This window comes from Girardinichthys multiradiatus, chromosome 12 (assembly GCF_021462225.1).
Source record: "Girardinichthys multiradiatus isolate DD_20200921_A chromosome 12, DD_fGirMul_XY1, whole genome shotgun sequence".
Classification (NCBI taxonomy): domain Eukaryota; kingdom Metazoa; phylum Chordata; class Actinopteri; order Cyprinodontiformes; family Goodeidae; genus Girardinichthys; species Girardinichthys multiradiatus.
Genome location: NC_061805.1, coordinates 42618757 through 42633734, shown reverse-complemented (window position 1 = coordinate 42633734; position 14978 = coordinate 42618757). Strand labels below are relative to the sequence as shown.

Genomic DNA, 14978 nt, shown 5'->3' with positions numbered 1-14978 from the left:
GTTAGGTTAATTGGTCACTCTAAATTGCCCTTAGGTGTATGAATGAGTGTGTGCATGGTTGTTTGTGTGTTGCCCTGCAATGGCGACCTGCCCAGGGTGTACCCTGCCTCTCGCCCATAGACTGCTGGAGATAGGCACCAGCTCCCCCGTGACCCACTATGGAATAAGCGGTAGAAAATGACTAACTAAGAAATTTGACAGTTCGGTTGTTTTCTCGATTTTAGTTAAAAGTCTGTAGATGCTAAGTGATTTATTGTTCGTCCTGTCCTAATGCAAGCGGTGGTTCTTTATGCCTGTGCACCACCTGTGTAAAATCTCCCAGTTCATTAAATCGAACGCACCAATTTCCTTGGTAACCGTTCTGTTTCGGAGGTAAGTGCGCATGCGCTCTCATGTACTGTATGTGAAAACCGGTCGTAAGCGGTGTTTTTGAGTTGTACTGTGTTGCTGTAATTCAGCAAAATAACATGAAACACAGCTAGTTACTCTCCCTTTCCTTTTAACTGGGATATTTAGCAGCGAGCAGACAGACATTAAACGTAGCGGTGCTCGTTTTAAAGGCTGGCCGTTCACAAAAACCTCGAGCTCCGAGGGGAGAAGCAAAGCAAGAGCATTGAGACTCCAGCATAGCAGAACAGTTCAGAAACTATTTGGAATGAGGGGAAAATAACTATATTTATAAACAGATTAAGTCGTGTTTTAGACTGTCTATTGGTAGCAGATCTGATCTTCTTTGTGTGCTCGTGAATTTTTGCAGCCGTAACTGGTTCTGGATGACGGCTTCCTAGCAGGCAGTCGGGTTCTTCCCTCTTCCCGGTACTGCGTACCGGCACAGAATATTTTAGTGGTACGTAGTACCGGACCGTACCGGCTCACTTTCACCCCTGGGCACACATCTATGTATAATTAATCATTTTTCAATAATTATTTTTAACAATGTATGGGCACTACTATCCATCTCTCTCACATATGCACTAGAGGCTGACAATTTTCGGGAATCCCGTGGGATGGGAAACAGCATTAGTAAAGATCAAGTGATTGGGACGGTACAGGATAAAACATGAACGGGAGCAGACGGGAGCGGGAGCTAACCAATAGGAGGGAAAACAAACTAGGATCAATTGTCTTTGGAAATGTAAAACTGAGGCTTTGTTATAAACTTTAAGAAAAAAAAAAACTTGGATCGACGCCGCCATTGTGTAGTTTTTTTCCAAGAAGCCTATACTATAATGCAAGTCAAACGAACTACACGACCCACAAGCCAACAGTGCTTCTGATCGATGTTTTCCACCTGCTTCAGAATGGAGGGAGCAAACGCAGGTGGAGAACTGGACGTGGTAAAATTGGATTTGCAACGTAAAGTCAGAAGTAAGGACTTGTCTATTGAAGCAGCGGTGTTAACACGCAGTATGCTGCTTGTAAAACGTGTTTAGTCGTAATCAAGTTCACCAGTGATTAAGGGACACCTGTAAGGCAAATTCTGGATTGAATCATCTTTTCATTCGTCAAACGAAAAGTACCATCACGTGTCAAGTCTCATCTGAGCAACAAAATTGCTCGCATGTGCACTAAAGATTTAAGAGGTAAGGTACGGAAGCCCGCGAGGGGACATTGTGGATTTTTTTTTCTTTTGCGTCCCCGCGCAATACTTTTGCGAGCGAACGCAAAAGTTGTTAATTGCCTTGAGAAAGCTGTGCATTTTGGAACAGCAGCACAGATGACAAACTGCTCACAAAACAAACAACACTGATATGGCATTGATATGGTTTATTTGTCATATGCAGGTTAACACGCAGTCAACAATGTGATTAAATGCTTAGGATAAGAAGAACCGTTCAAATCACGATAAAAACAAAAGCACTAATGGCGTGCAAAAAATAAAATAAAATACACATCATGCAGCAGCAATAAGCAAATAAAGTGTCATGCAGTATTATTGTGCAGAGTTCAGTAGTTTGACAGCATGTGGATAATAACTGTCTTTAAGTCTGATTGAAGATTATTTTATTTAAGGCCGTTTTCAAAATAAAACTCAATAAATCTCAAAAACGGGTGTAGTGTTTGTTCCATTTTTGCAGTTATCTGGTTTGGAAACTATTCCACAAAGTATTGCAAAATAACGCAAAGACTATTGCGTGGGGACGCAAAAGAAAAAAATTCCCACATGTCTCCTCGCGGGCTCCGTAGTAAGGCTTCATCAAGGGAAGATATTAAATAAATACATTGTGAAACAGAAAAAAACATTAAATGTACAATTTATGTTAATACATCATTAAATATTAAGTGTACCACTAATTACGTCATGTCGTCTTTAAAATTATACTTAATTATTCAGTGGCAGATTTAATTGCATAATAGTCCATTTCATGATATAATGGTACATTTATTGTTTCTAATGATGTATTAAATAAATAAATGGTACCTTGAATTTAATGGCACATTTAATGTTACATTTCTTTCATGTTATATTTACTTCACTTATGGGACATTCACAACATTTATTTATTTAATGATGATTTTATTGTATTAATTTTGTCCAGTTTGACCTTCCATTCTTGATGCCTGTATAGGAGGTCATGTCAGAATTTGAATCAGGTGTTCTGGAGCAGACAAACATCTAAAACTTGCAGGGAAGGGGTCCCTGAGGACCAGGGCTGTGAACCATTGAGGTACAGTTTCTAAATTATGAAGATAATGCCTTTTTGTCCTTTTGTTCAACAAGTACAGTTCTCTTACTAGATGCATTTTTCTTTCTTTTCAGCAACTTGAAACATAAAAGTGATGTCATTGTTCAAATGAAACAATCACTTAATAAATGAAGTAAAATACAACTATGTACATTTTGTTTATTCAGCTAAGATAGGCATGGTCTGTTTCCTTGTTTGATATTTTATTATTTCTTCATTATTATTCTTTTTACTTTAACTGGCCTTTACTACAGCTAAAAACAGGGACCTAACTGGTCCTTCAAAGAAAGAAATTGCCAAAAGACTAAATGAAGAAAACAAAAATGGGAGTGGCACAGGAGTGGGAGTCGTTCTAAATGGGAGCGGGATGGGAGTGGGAGTCAATTTACCAGGAGTGGGAAGGGACAGGATTTTTTTTGTTATGCTGGCCTGGGATTGGGACGGGACAATACATTTTTCCGTGGGAACTGGATGGGAGAAGAGAGAAAATCCACTCCCGTGTCACCCTCGAATATGCACCACATGCTTTCTGTCAGTAAAGTAATGTTAAGTTGAGTAATTAAATAAAAATGGACCGGTGTTAGATTCTCATGGAATGATAAAGTAAAAGTACAGAGGTTTCACCATGTGTTTACAAAGATTGAAAAAAAATTTAACAATTTTATCAAATTGCCAATATTTAAAACAAAATATATATATATATTTTTTTCCCACTATTGCAAAAAGCCTGTAAGATATTACTTCGTTCGTTCGTCGTCTTCCGCTTATCCAGGACCGGGTCGCGGGGGCAGCAGACTCAGCAGAGACGCCCAGACGTCCCTCTCTCCAGACACCTCCTCCAGTTCCTCCAGGGGGAGCCCAAGGCGTTCCCAGGCCAGCCGAGAGACATAGTCCCTCCAGCGTGTCCTGGGCCGTCCCCTGGGCCTCCTCCCGGTGGGAGGCATCCGGTATAGATGCCCGAGCCACCTCAACTGGCTCCTCTCGATGTGGAGGAGCAGCGGCTCTACTCCGAGCCCCTCCCGGATGGCCGAGCTCCTCACCCTATCTCTAAGGGAGTGCCCGGCCACCCTACGGAGGAAGCTCATTTCAGCCGCTTGTATCCGGGATCTCGTTCTTTCGGTCATGACCCAAAGTTCATGGCCATAGGTGAGGGTAGGAACGTAGACCGACCAGTAAATTGAGAGCTTTGCTTTTCGGCTCAGCTCTCTCTTCACCACAATGGACCGGCACAGTGCCCCCATTACTGTGGCAGCTGCACCGATCCGTCTGTCGATCTCCCGCTCCATTCTTCCCTCACTCGTGAACAAGACCCCGAGATACTTAAACTCCTCCACTTGAGGCAGGAACTCCCCTCCAACCTGAAGAGGACAAGCCACCCTTTTCCGGTCGAGTACCATGGCCTCGGACTTGGAGGAGCTGATCCTCATCCCAGCCGCTTCACACTCGGCTGCGAACCGCCACAGCGCATGCTGTAGGTCTTGGCTAGAGATATTACTTTACTTTGAATAATGTCATCAATTAAATTGATTTAGATTTGTTGACTGATGATTTTGCTATTTTCATTTTCATACATATACTTTAGCAAAATAAACCAAATATTTAGTAGCAGTATTCACGATGATGTGCGTGTTGAACTAAATATTATGCCATTTTTCCTTTCTCTTCTTTTTAGAGTAAAATTTGGCGTCAAAGAATGTGGTATTGGTTGATTAATTAATCAGCTATTTGCTTGGGAAGAAAGACTGCTGTTGGCTGCTGAGCAGACATGCCCCTTGTAGTGTTAAAATAGTGTTACCTTAATAAGAGGGATGGGTCGCACACCATGGCTTGTTTTGCTTTTAAGCATGTAAAATGTGTATTAGCCTTTTTTCAGGTAGCTGATCAGCAGTGCAAAGCAACAGGTGGAGGAGCACTATATTCTATGCTGCAACCCTTGTCATAAAGAACCATTGTCCTTCCCCTTTTAGACTGATCCCTGTTCAAACACACCTGAATCAAATGAATGGTTTATTAACAGGCCTCTGCAGAATTTGATGACATGCTGAGGACAGCCATTTAATTCAGATGTTTTGGAGCAGGGATGCATCTAAAAGTTAAAGGACAGGTCAGGTTTTGAAGCCATACATTTTTAAAACCTTGATACTAGTTTATGATTGATATTTTTCATTTAACCTTTATTTAACCAGGAAACATCAACCAGGATTAAAATGGTCCAATTGAACCCTATCAAGAGGGTCCTGGACAAGACAGCAACACAGAAAGTATTTTAGATACAATATTCAATCAAAAAGAGAGCATAATTTATAAAAGCATCTACAACTAGAAGTACTTGTTTCCTAGTAACTTAAAAACCCTTGGAAAAGTGTTCAGAGACAGTATGTCATGGATTTAAGATATTCTGCAGCTGATTTGAGGGAGATGGAACAGCATATCGTTAATATCATAGCATAATTGCTTCATAGCAAATGAAAATACTTCTTCCGCAGTTCAGTTCAGACCCTTGTGAAAGTGACAAGCTAGAGTTTCTCAAAGTGAAGAGACTCCAAATACTCCCAACGTTTTTTGGTTGATATAGCTCAGGGGGTATGTAGGATGGATTTTAAGAATTGCTCTGTAAATCATGATGTATCAGTGATTTATCCTGATGGATGGGGCAGCCAGCCTACCTTCCTGTATAAACAACAGTGGTGATTAAGAGCTTTTTGAAAGGGCTATAAATCCTAGTGTCCTGATCGACTGACTCAAACATATGCAGACATTAAGAGGTAGCATACATGTATACAACACCCCATATTCCAGTACAGACATAAAAATTACAGCAAGTCCTTTCTTTGCTACAGAAGAGAAGCAATATTTAAAGAAATACTGTGTGTGTACTGAAATATTTACAAGAACATATAATTTTGCTACTAACTTGTATGGATAAAATTATATTGGCACAAAACCTAACTTTTTTTTTTTTTTCTCAGTCTGTATTGGAAATGCCAGTATTTCCAATGTCAAAGAGATTACATTTCTGTGGCTGAACTTGTCATATGAAGAATTTGGGCTGTCTTCAATTCTCTTCCGAACACGTCAACCCCTAAGGCAGTTATCAGTAAAAGTAGTTGAAGGCATACTTTGAAAACATACGGTCCTTTTGCACTTGCTGTCTCAGGAGTGCAGCTAAGTAAGGATCATTTTACCTCTTCCAAGTATATATTTTTTCTTAATTATAGTTGCTGCAGAATATAACACTTTATTTGCAGTATGTTTATTTATTCAGTAAAAATATATCAGTTATCAACTCTTTTTGCATGTTGATTATTGTTGCTGAAAGCTAGCAGAGCTAAAAGATGCATCTGTTTCTCTTTACAACTGAAGTACCTAAGCTGTTAGCAGCTTTATTGCTCATCAGAGTGCTGTCAAATAACTACAAATGAACAGATGAATCAGAAAATAGGAGCTAATGCACTTGTTGCTACGTAATATCCAGGCATAGGCAAAGTTATCACCTCCTGATTGCTTTTCTTTCAGTCACATTGGTTACCAGACGATTAAATCCAGATAGAAGGGCCAAAAACATACAAAAAGGTGAATTTTCTGTTACTGTGTACTAAAGTAATCCCTCGTAGTCATCTGTTTTGACTTTGTGAAAGTTCTTTATGGTGTAGTTCACCACCCAACAGCAAAGATTTCACATCCTTTTAAAGCAACACAGTGGTAAAGTCAGTCCTGTACTAACATAAATAAAGTGTTTCATTATCAGTTTAAAAATGAGTAAATATTTCTCAAATATACCTCTTTTTCTACCTTGTTTGCTATTTTATATTTTTGAACCATGAACAATGTTTGACTTGTTTTGTTGAAATATTAGAATTTTCATTTAAACAAACCTGATCTGTTTGCTTAAGAGGGCACCTACATTACAAAGACATTATTGACATAAATCCTTTAAAGGGCTTTCCACTGAAAGCCTTTTGACTTCTGTGAAATCTTTCCACACAGTATATTTAAAATAATCACTGATGTTGAAAGGTAAAACATTTTTGACGAAATTACCAAGATAGTGTCCTCCCTTTTGACCACACTCAACCTAGATGTCATGGACACTCCATTTAAGTAAGTAAGTAAGAAAAAAAAATTTTTATAGCCCGTTTTCACAGACAGGATGTCACAAAGTGCTTCACAACAGAATAAACAGTGTACAGTACACTCATTCATACACTGGGCTGCACGATGGTGCAGTTGGTAGTACTGTTGCCTTGCAGCAAGAAGGTCCTGGGTTCGATTCCCGACCAGGGGTCTTTCTGCATGGAGTTTGCATGTTCTCCCTGTGCATGCATGGGTTCTCACTGGGTACTCTAGCTTCCTCCCACAGTCCAAAGACATGCCTGTTAGGTTAATTGGTCACTCTAAATTGCCCTTAGGTGTATGAATGAGCTCTGAAAGTTAAAACTAGAATTTTAAAATGAAATCTCGGATCTGATAGGCAGCCACTGCAGCAACTGGTGTTATATGGGTTATTCTGTTTTCTGCTGCGAGTTAGTAATCTTGCAGCAGAGTTTTGGACGACCTGAAGATCGGCAAGCCCCTTTTCATTAAAACAGGTAAACAGACCATCACAATAATCCCGTCGTGTAGAGAAAGAATCATGTATTATCATCTCAGGTTTACTCAGGGAACCCATGGATCTAAGTTTGGAGATGTTCCTCAAATGAGAAAAACAGGTCTTTACACCGGGTCTTTTGTTTTAAATGATGCTCCAAGGAGAGGGCTTGATCAAAAATGACACCTAAAGTCCTGAGGCTATCCTTATGTGAGGGTGTTAAATCACCCAGTTGTTTGATTTCAGACATGGCACTGTCTGGTGCAGGATTTACAGATGCTGATTTAGACCTATTTTAACGATATCAACTGCCGAATATATAATATCATATCCTTTTAAGTCTTTGCACTGTTGACAATGATTTACAGCCCTCCAGGGAATGTAAATCCAAATTCATTTAATCTGAAATTGGATTGACCTCAACATCGAGGCAATTGATTATATTCTCAGGCCATACTCAGTGTTTTAAAATACAAAAAATATACAAAAATTACCAGCACAGCTTTGCAGACTATCTTATTTACTTATCGTACTGCTGAATTTTGACTGGTTTCTATAAGCCGAAATCTAACTGACCATCTAATTTTTTCTGGGTCTAATTAAACAGTGTAATTATTCTATTTTCCTGTTTCCATCGGGATTTTTATTAATCTGTCTTTTACTCGAAGAAGGTGAATGTCTTTCACATTTTGATAAGTTCCCTCATTGTTACACATTTTTTATTTATCCACCTTCATTTTAACATGAACAATCTGAGAGTGATCGAGGGGCAGTGTTTACTGATATCCTGTGGTTTGCATATCCATTCCTTTGGTCGCTGAAGTATTTATCTTACTAAAAGTTGAATTGTTTTGCATACACGAGCCTTGAGCTCTGACAAATATTTCAGGTCAACCTCAGATAAAAAGAATTTTAACCAAATATACATACTTTTTACTGGTTCGTGAAAACTGATCTTAGTAAAACCTTGCTGGATAGGTATTGGTAGCAGAAATTGAATGAACAGAGCAAATTAAAGTTCAACTTACAGAATTTAAGTAGAATACACTTTCTTTCTTTTTATCATTTTATAAATCTGCTTATATTCCAAAAGCAATACCAATTTCCTTTTGCTGCACTAACTGCTTTAGAGAAGGTTATGGATTTGTTTTGTTTTTCCTCATTGTAAGTACATGCAAACAAACTGACGTGGAATCCAGAGTGGTCTTTTCTCCTACCTTTTTACACTGTTCTTCCCTCGCCTGCTTTCTCAGACCCAACCTAACATGTGCCTATCTGTGTCCATGTGTGCTACGTCCAGGTATCAAGAGGAGTACAGTATGGACTCAACCAATGCCCAGTAAGTTTCTGGATGCATCATGCTTGCATGGCATGTCTGCAGTGAGAACTGGACTGCACCAAAACGTATATGTTGCACAGTTCAAGTTGGGTTTTGGATGTATCATATGTGAATTATTTCGCATTATTGATAAAAATGACAGATTTTGCACTAATTATGGAAATTTCCCATATCTTGCTACCTTTTCACCAGTCATGCTGGTAATGTTTTGGATCACAAAGTAGAATTTCTAAGATATTACTTTACAATAAAAGGTGAAAAGGTAGCTTGAGTGTCTATTTGCACTCTCTTTGTGTATTGACTGAATGTGCACGCTAATCTTTTTACACCTGGATTTCAAATATCATTCATGTCAGCAGAGATGTAAAACCTTTAGGGAAGACGTACAGCTAGTCTAGTTCTATCTACACTGTTAGCTGGATTGTCGATTTTTATTGCAATCACTTTTGGAAATGTCACAATCTATTATGAATGTGTGAGACACACAGCTATTATGTTTATATGGAGTATAAAATAAATGGGTTCTGCTCAGCTGTGTTGTGAAGGTGTATTTGAGTATACCAGTAAGTCGACAAATATGCAATGTATAGTATACAGACAATATTGGAACATCAATTGTTGCTGTTATAGTGGTTACTGTTTGTGAGTTGTATCATCAGTCTTATAACTGTAAAAGTGGTTTCGCTTCTGCATGATATAAACCACATTAAGGAAAGGAGTCTTCTCAGATCTGCATTGTCAGATTTGTATGCGACGGCATTACTTGATTAACTTTTTTGGCAAAACCAAGTAGTGGATAGGGATTTATTGAATTTATGAAGTGGTAAAGATAGATAATATGGAAACCATTTAGATGTTTTCTAATCAGTTTGACTAATTTAGAATTTGAAATTGGCCAGCAACTAAAGATTATTAGAAGAAACAGTGAATATCAGCAAATCACGAATAGCTTCAAGAACTACCTTTATTATTTATGTTCTTATTGATATCTATGCAATAATGATTAACTGGAATTGTAATTGAGCTATACCACCAGTAAAACCTGTAAAAAAAAAAATTCAAAATAACCCGATAAATTTTGACCTCTCTGACCTGGTCGGACATGGATTTGAAGGTTCAGTCTGAGGCCCTGTCCCAATACCCGCACTTCCACCCTCGTGTCCCTGAATTGCACGTTCCGGTTGATGGGTTCGAGTGCGTAGTGTGTCCCAATTCTCCAGAGTGGTCCTTAGCCCGCAGCATATGTGCCCCACATCCGCCCTTCGGCGAAGCTCGCATCGAAGCGGACTTCGCCGAGGTATATTACCCACAATTCACTGCTGCAGATGATGTTCTGGGCAAAAACCAATCACAACCGTCAACGTAACCAGCCATCAAATCAGAATAATAAGAACTGCATAAACTTTAGACAGCAAGCCGACAAATATATTTTTGTACTGGTTTTCCAGGCTCAACATTGTAAGATACCACTGGGTTCAGAGTGAGTCTGGGCAGTCAGTAGGCCAGAACACTAAAGTTACCTTTCAAACAAACACTGACACGGCGAGAGTCTGTTGTATAAACCTCCGTCGCTTCCTGCACTTTCTTCTCCTCAAAATAATTGCTTGTTGCAGTTTTAAATAGTTTTTTTAGCAGCAAGACTGTGGAAACAGCGCTGGTTCCCGCCCTTTTTGATGTTGCAGTTATGGTGCAGAGGTGCAAGTCGATGACGTAACCTCTACTGTCCCAATTCTCCAATTTAGCACGCTTGTAACCTGCGCACTTCAACCCTTACATGCACTTATACAAAGTACACCCATCATAGAGGGGCATAGGGTGTAGTGTGGGAATTGGGACTGGGCCTGAGTCTCTGAACTCACTTGCTGAAGCCGCACTTCCTGGGGGAGGAGTCCTCTTGAGGTCCTGATCAACCAATCAGAAGCATAGAAAAATGTCACAGCTACGGGGGATTCTACTACTTATCCAAAAACTCATCCTTTAGGTGTCAGAGAGATTTTTTCTCAGTTCCAAAAATGTCAACAAACTATTACTTTTACCATATAAGCTATTATAACAGAGGCTGTGACCTCCTCAAGGCAAATATTTTGCAAAACAGATACTTTCTGAAGTGTTTTCACCTCCTATCCACATGTAAGCAGGGTTTTTGGAGAAAAATAAAGCAATATATTTCAAGGCTTTCCAAAGTGGACACGTTTGTGGTGTACAGTACAGACCAAAAGTTTGGACACACCTTCTCATTCAAAGAGTTGTCTTTATTTTCATGACTGAATATTGTAGCTTCACGCTGAAGGCATCAAAACTATGAATTGACACGTGGAATTATAAACTGAGCAAAAAAGTGTGAAATAGCTGAAATTATGTCTTATATTCTAGGTTCTTCAAAGTAGCCACCTTTTGCTTTGATTACTGCTCCGCACACTCTTGGCATTCTGTTGATGAGCTTCAAGAGATAGTCACCTAAAATGGTTTCCAACAGTCTTGAAGGAGTTCCCAGAGATGCTTAGCACTTGTTGGCCCTTTTGCATTCACTCTGCAGTCCAGCTCACCCCAAACCATCTCGATTGGGTTCAGGTCCGGTGACTGTGGAGGCCAGGTCATCTGGCGCAGCACCCCATCACTCTCCTTCTTGGTCAAATAGCCCTTACGCAGCCTGGAGATGTGTTTGGGGTCATTGTCCTGTTGAAAAATAAATGATGGTCCAACTAAACGCAAACTGGATGGAATAGCATGCCGCTGCAAGATGCTGTAGTAGCCATGCTGGTTCAGTATGCCTTCAATTTTTAATAAATCCCCAACAGTGTCACCAGCAAAGCACCCCCACACCATCACACCTCCTCCTCCATGCTACACAGTGGGAACCAGGCATGTAGAGTCCATCCGTTCATCTCCTCTGCGCTGCACAAAGACACGGTGGTTGGAACCAAAGATCTCAAACCTGGACTCATCAGACCAAAGCACAGATTTCCACTGGTCTAATGTCCATTCCTTGTGTTCTTTAGCCCAAACAAGTCTCTTCTGCTTGTTGCCTGTCCTCAGCAGTGGTTTCCTAGCAGCTATTTTGCCATGAAGGCCTGATTCACACAGTTTGCTCTTAACAGTTGTTCTAGAGATGTGTCTGCTGCTAGAACTCTGTGAAGTGTTGCCCTGTTCTCTAACCTGAGCTGCTGTTAACCTGCAATTTTTGAGGCTGGTGACTTGGATGAACTTATCGTCCGCAGCAGAGGTGACTCTTGGTCTTCCTTTCCTGGGACGCTCCTCATGTGAGCCAGTTTCTTTGATGGTTTTTGCGACTGCACTTGGGGACACTTTCAAAGTTTTCCCAATTGTTCGGACTGACTGACCTTCATTTCTTAAAGTAATGATGGCCACTCGTTTTTCTTTACTTAGCTGCTTTTTTCTTGCCATAATACAAATTCTAACAGTCTATTCAGTAGGACTATCAGCTGTGTACTGTATCCACCTCCTGCACAACACAACTGATGGTCCCAACCCCATTTATAAGGCTGAAATCCCACTTATTGAACCTGACAGGGCACACCTGTGAAGTGAAAACAATTTCAGGTGACTACCTCTTGAAGCTCAGCAACAGAATGCCAAGAGTGTGCAGAGCAGTAATCAAAGCAAAAGGTGGCAGTTTCATGAAGCGGGCTTAACAAGAGATCCAGGTAACAGAGTTCAATTACAAACAGTCCTGGTTTCTGGATCACAGCACACACCTAAACATTGATTATTTTGTTCATAGTGTTTCTTCATCATTGTATGATGCATTAGACAATGCAGCCCCCTTGAAAAAGAAGGTAATCATTAATAGGAGGCTAGCTCCTTGGTTTAATTCAGAGCTGCGTACTTTAAAGCACAATGTTAGAAAATTGGAGAGAAAATGGCGCTCTACACACCTAGAGGATTCCTACTTAATCTGGAAAAATAGCCTACTGTTGTATAAAAAGACACTTCGCCAAGCTAGAACAGCTTATTTCTCATCGTTAATAGAAGAGAACAAGAATAATCCTAGGTTTCTCTTTAGTACAGTTGCTAAACTTACACAGCGTCATAACTCTGTTGAGCCATCCATTCCCTTAGCTCTTAGCAGCCATAACTTTATGGGATTCTTCTTAAATAAAATTGATTCTATTAAAAAGAAAATCTTTGACATACTCCCAAAGATGATCACTTCATCCTCAGCAAGTGAGACAACATTGGAAATTACTGCAGAACCTGATTTGTGTTTGGACTGTTTTGATCCTGTGAAGCTTCCTGAGTTATCAGAAATATTAGCTTCATCTAAACCTTTAACTTGTATGTTAGACCCAATCCCAACCAAATTATTTAAGGAAGTGTTCCCTCTGATTACCAGCCCCATTTTAGATATGATTAATCTATCTTTAGTAAATGGATATGTACCACAGGCTTTTAGCTGTAATTAAACCTTTACTTAAGAAACCTTCGCTTGATCGAGATGACTTGAAAAATTACAGACCTATATCCAATCTTCCATTCTTATCTAAAATTCTTGAGAAAATAGTTGCTAATCAAATGTGTGAGCATTTACACAGCAATGACCTATTTGAAGAGTTTCAGTCAGGTTTCAGAGCTCATCATAGCACTGAAACAGCTCTGCTGAAAGTCACTAATGAGATTCTTATGGCCTCAGATAATGGACTTGTGTCTGTTCTGGTTCTGTTAGATCTCAGTGCTGCATTTGATACAGTCGACCATAATATTCTCTTAGAAAGGCTGGAATATGCTGTAGGGATCAGGGGAACAGCGCTAGGCTGGTTTAAATCTTATCTGTCTGACAGATTCCAGTTTGTTCGTGTAAATGATAAATCATCTTTAAACTCCAGGGTTAATTGTGGAGTACCACAGGGTTCAGTACTTGGGCCAATTCTCTTTACTATATATATGCTTCCAATAGGTCAAATTATCCGGCAGCATAGGATAAATTTTCACTGTTACGCTGATGATACTCAGCTTTACATATCCATAACTCCTGATGAGCCCAACCAGTTAGATAGACTACAAGCATGTCTTGAAGATATAAAAACTTGGATGACTTAAAATGTTTTGCTTCTAAATTCAGACAAGACAGAAGTTGTCGTCTTTGGACCGGAGTCTTTAAAAAAGAAATTGCTTAGTCAATCACTTAACCTGGATGGCATTAAATTGACCTCTGATAATAAAGTAAAAAACCTTGGTGTTATTTTTACCAGGACATGTCATTTAAATCCTATATTAAACAGGTTTCTAGGATTTCCTTCTTTCACCTCCAGAACATTGCCAAAATTAGAAATATCCTATCCAGGAGTGACGCTGAAAAACTAGTCCATGCATTTGTTACTTCAAGGCTGGACTATTGTAATTCTTTACTATCAGGATGTCCACCAAATGCAGTTAAAAGCCTTCAGCTGATTCAAAATGCTGCAGCAAGAGTTCTGATGAAAATTAAAAAGAGAGATCATATTTCTCCTATTTTAGCTTCCCTTCATTGGCTCCCTGTTAAATCCAGAATATAATTTAAAATTCTCCTCCTCACATATAAAGCTCTTAATGATCTAGCTCCATCATACATCAGAGATCTGATTGTTCCATATATTCCTAACTGAGCACTTTGTTCTCAGACTGCAGGTTTACTGGTGGTTCCTAGAGTTTCTAGAAGTAGAATGGGAGGCAGATCCTTTAGTTATCAAGCTTCTCTCCTGTGGAACCAGCTCCCAGCTTTAGTCTGTGAGGCAGACACCTGTCTACTTTTAAGGCTAGGCTTAAAACTTTCCTTTTTGATAAAGCTTATAGTTAGAGTGGCTTAGTTTATCAGGGAGGAAGCCTTTTTTTTTACCTCCACCTTCCTCCCTCCTTGTTGGATGGAGTAAGGGCGAGTCAGGTTTAGCCTAAACCGACTCAGTTATGGTTGAGGTGCAAACACACCCTCCATTTCTGCTACCTGTGTGACCCCTTCTTTTTTCCGATGGTTGTGATCAATCTGACAGAGAGGTATCCCAATCCTTGTTGTTTTTAGTATAACAATGGCCATCAGTGGGACCCTTTGTGGGGTTCCTTGAGACGACATTGTTGTAAATAAGCACCGTTTAACTAAATAATCTGAACTGAAACTATCTCTGCAGTTTTGCTGCTATAGGCTTAGGCTGCTGGAGGACATAACGACCACTTTCACCCTCTTCACTACATTCTCACACTACTCTCCAATTTTGCATTATTTGCTGTTATTTCAGCTTTTAACCTTGTTTTCTCTATTTTCTTTCTAGAAGCTACACCTGGCCTGGCTCTGTCTACCTGTGACACCTTTCTGGAGAGGGGAATCGTCCGAGCTTCTGCTGGCAACAACTTAATACTCACCCTCTACCGATGA

At 39.7% G+C, this 14978-nt stretch overlaps 1 protein-coding gene across 19 annotated transcripts in view; it reads left to right on the top strand.

Moving 5' to 3' along the window:
• kcnt1b (potassium sodium-activated channel subfamily T member 1b) overlaps positions 1-14978 on the top strand; it is a 128691-nt gene that overhangs the window by 40926 nt on the left and 72787 nt on the right. For 15 of the 19 annotated variants that reach the window (XM_047380921.1, XM_047380914.1, XM_047380919.1 and 12 more), the window contains one exon: positions 8576-8614. The exons of the other annotated variants lie outside the window; for them this stretch is intronic. In XM_047380921.1, coding sequence (XP_047236877.1) covers positions 8576-8614 — 39 coding nt within the window. The remainder of the gene's footprint in view (positions 1-8575; positions 8615-14978) is intronic. 19 annotated transcript variants of the gene reach the window in all.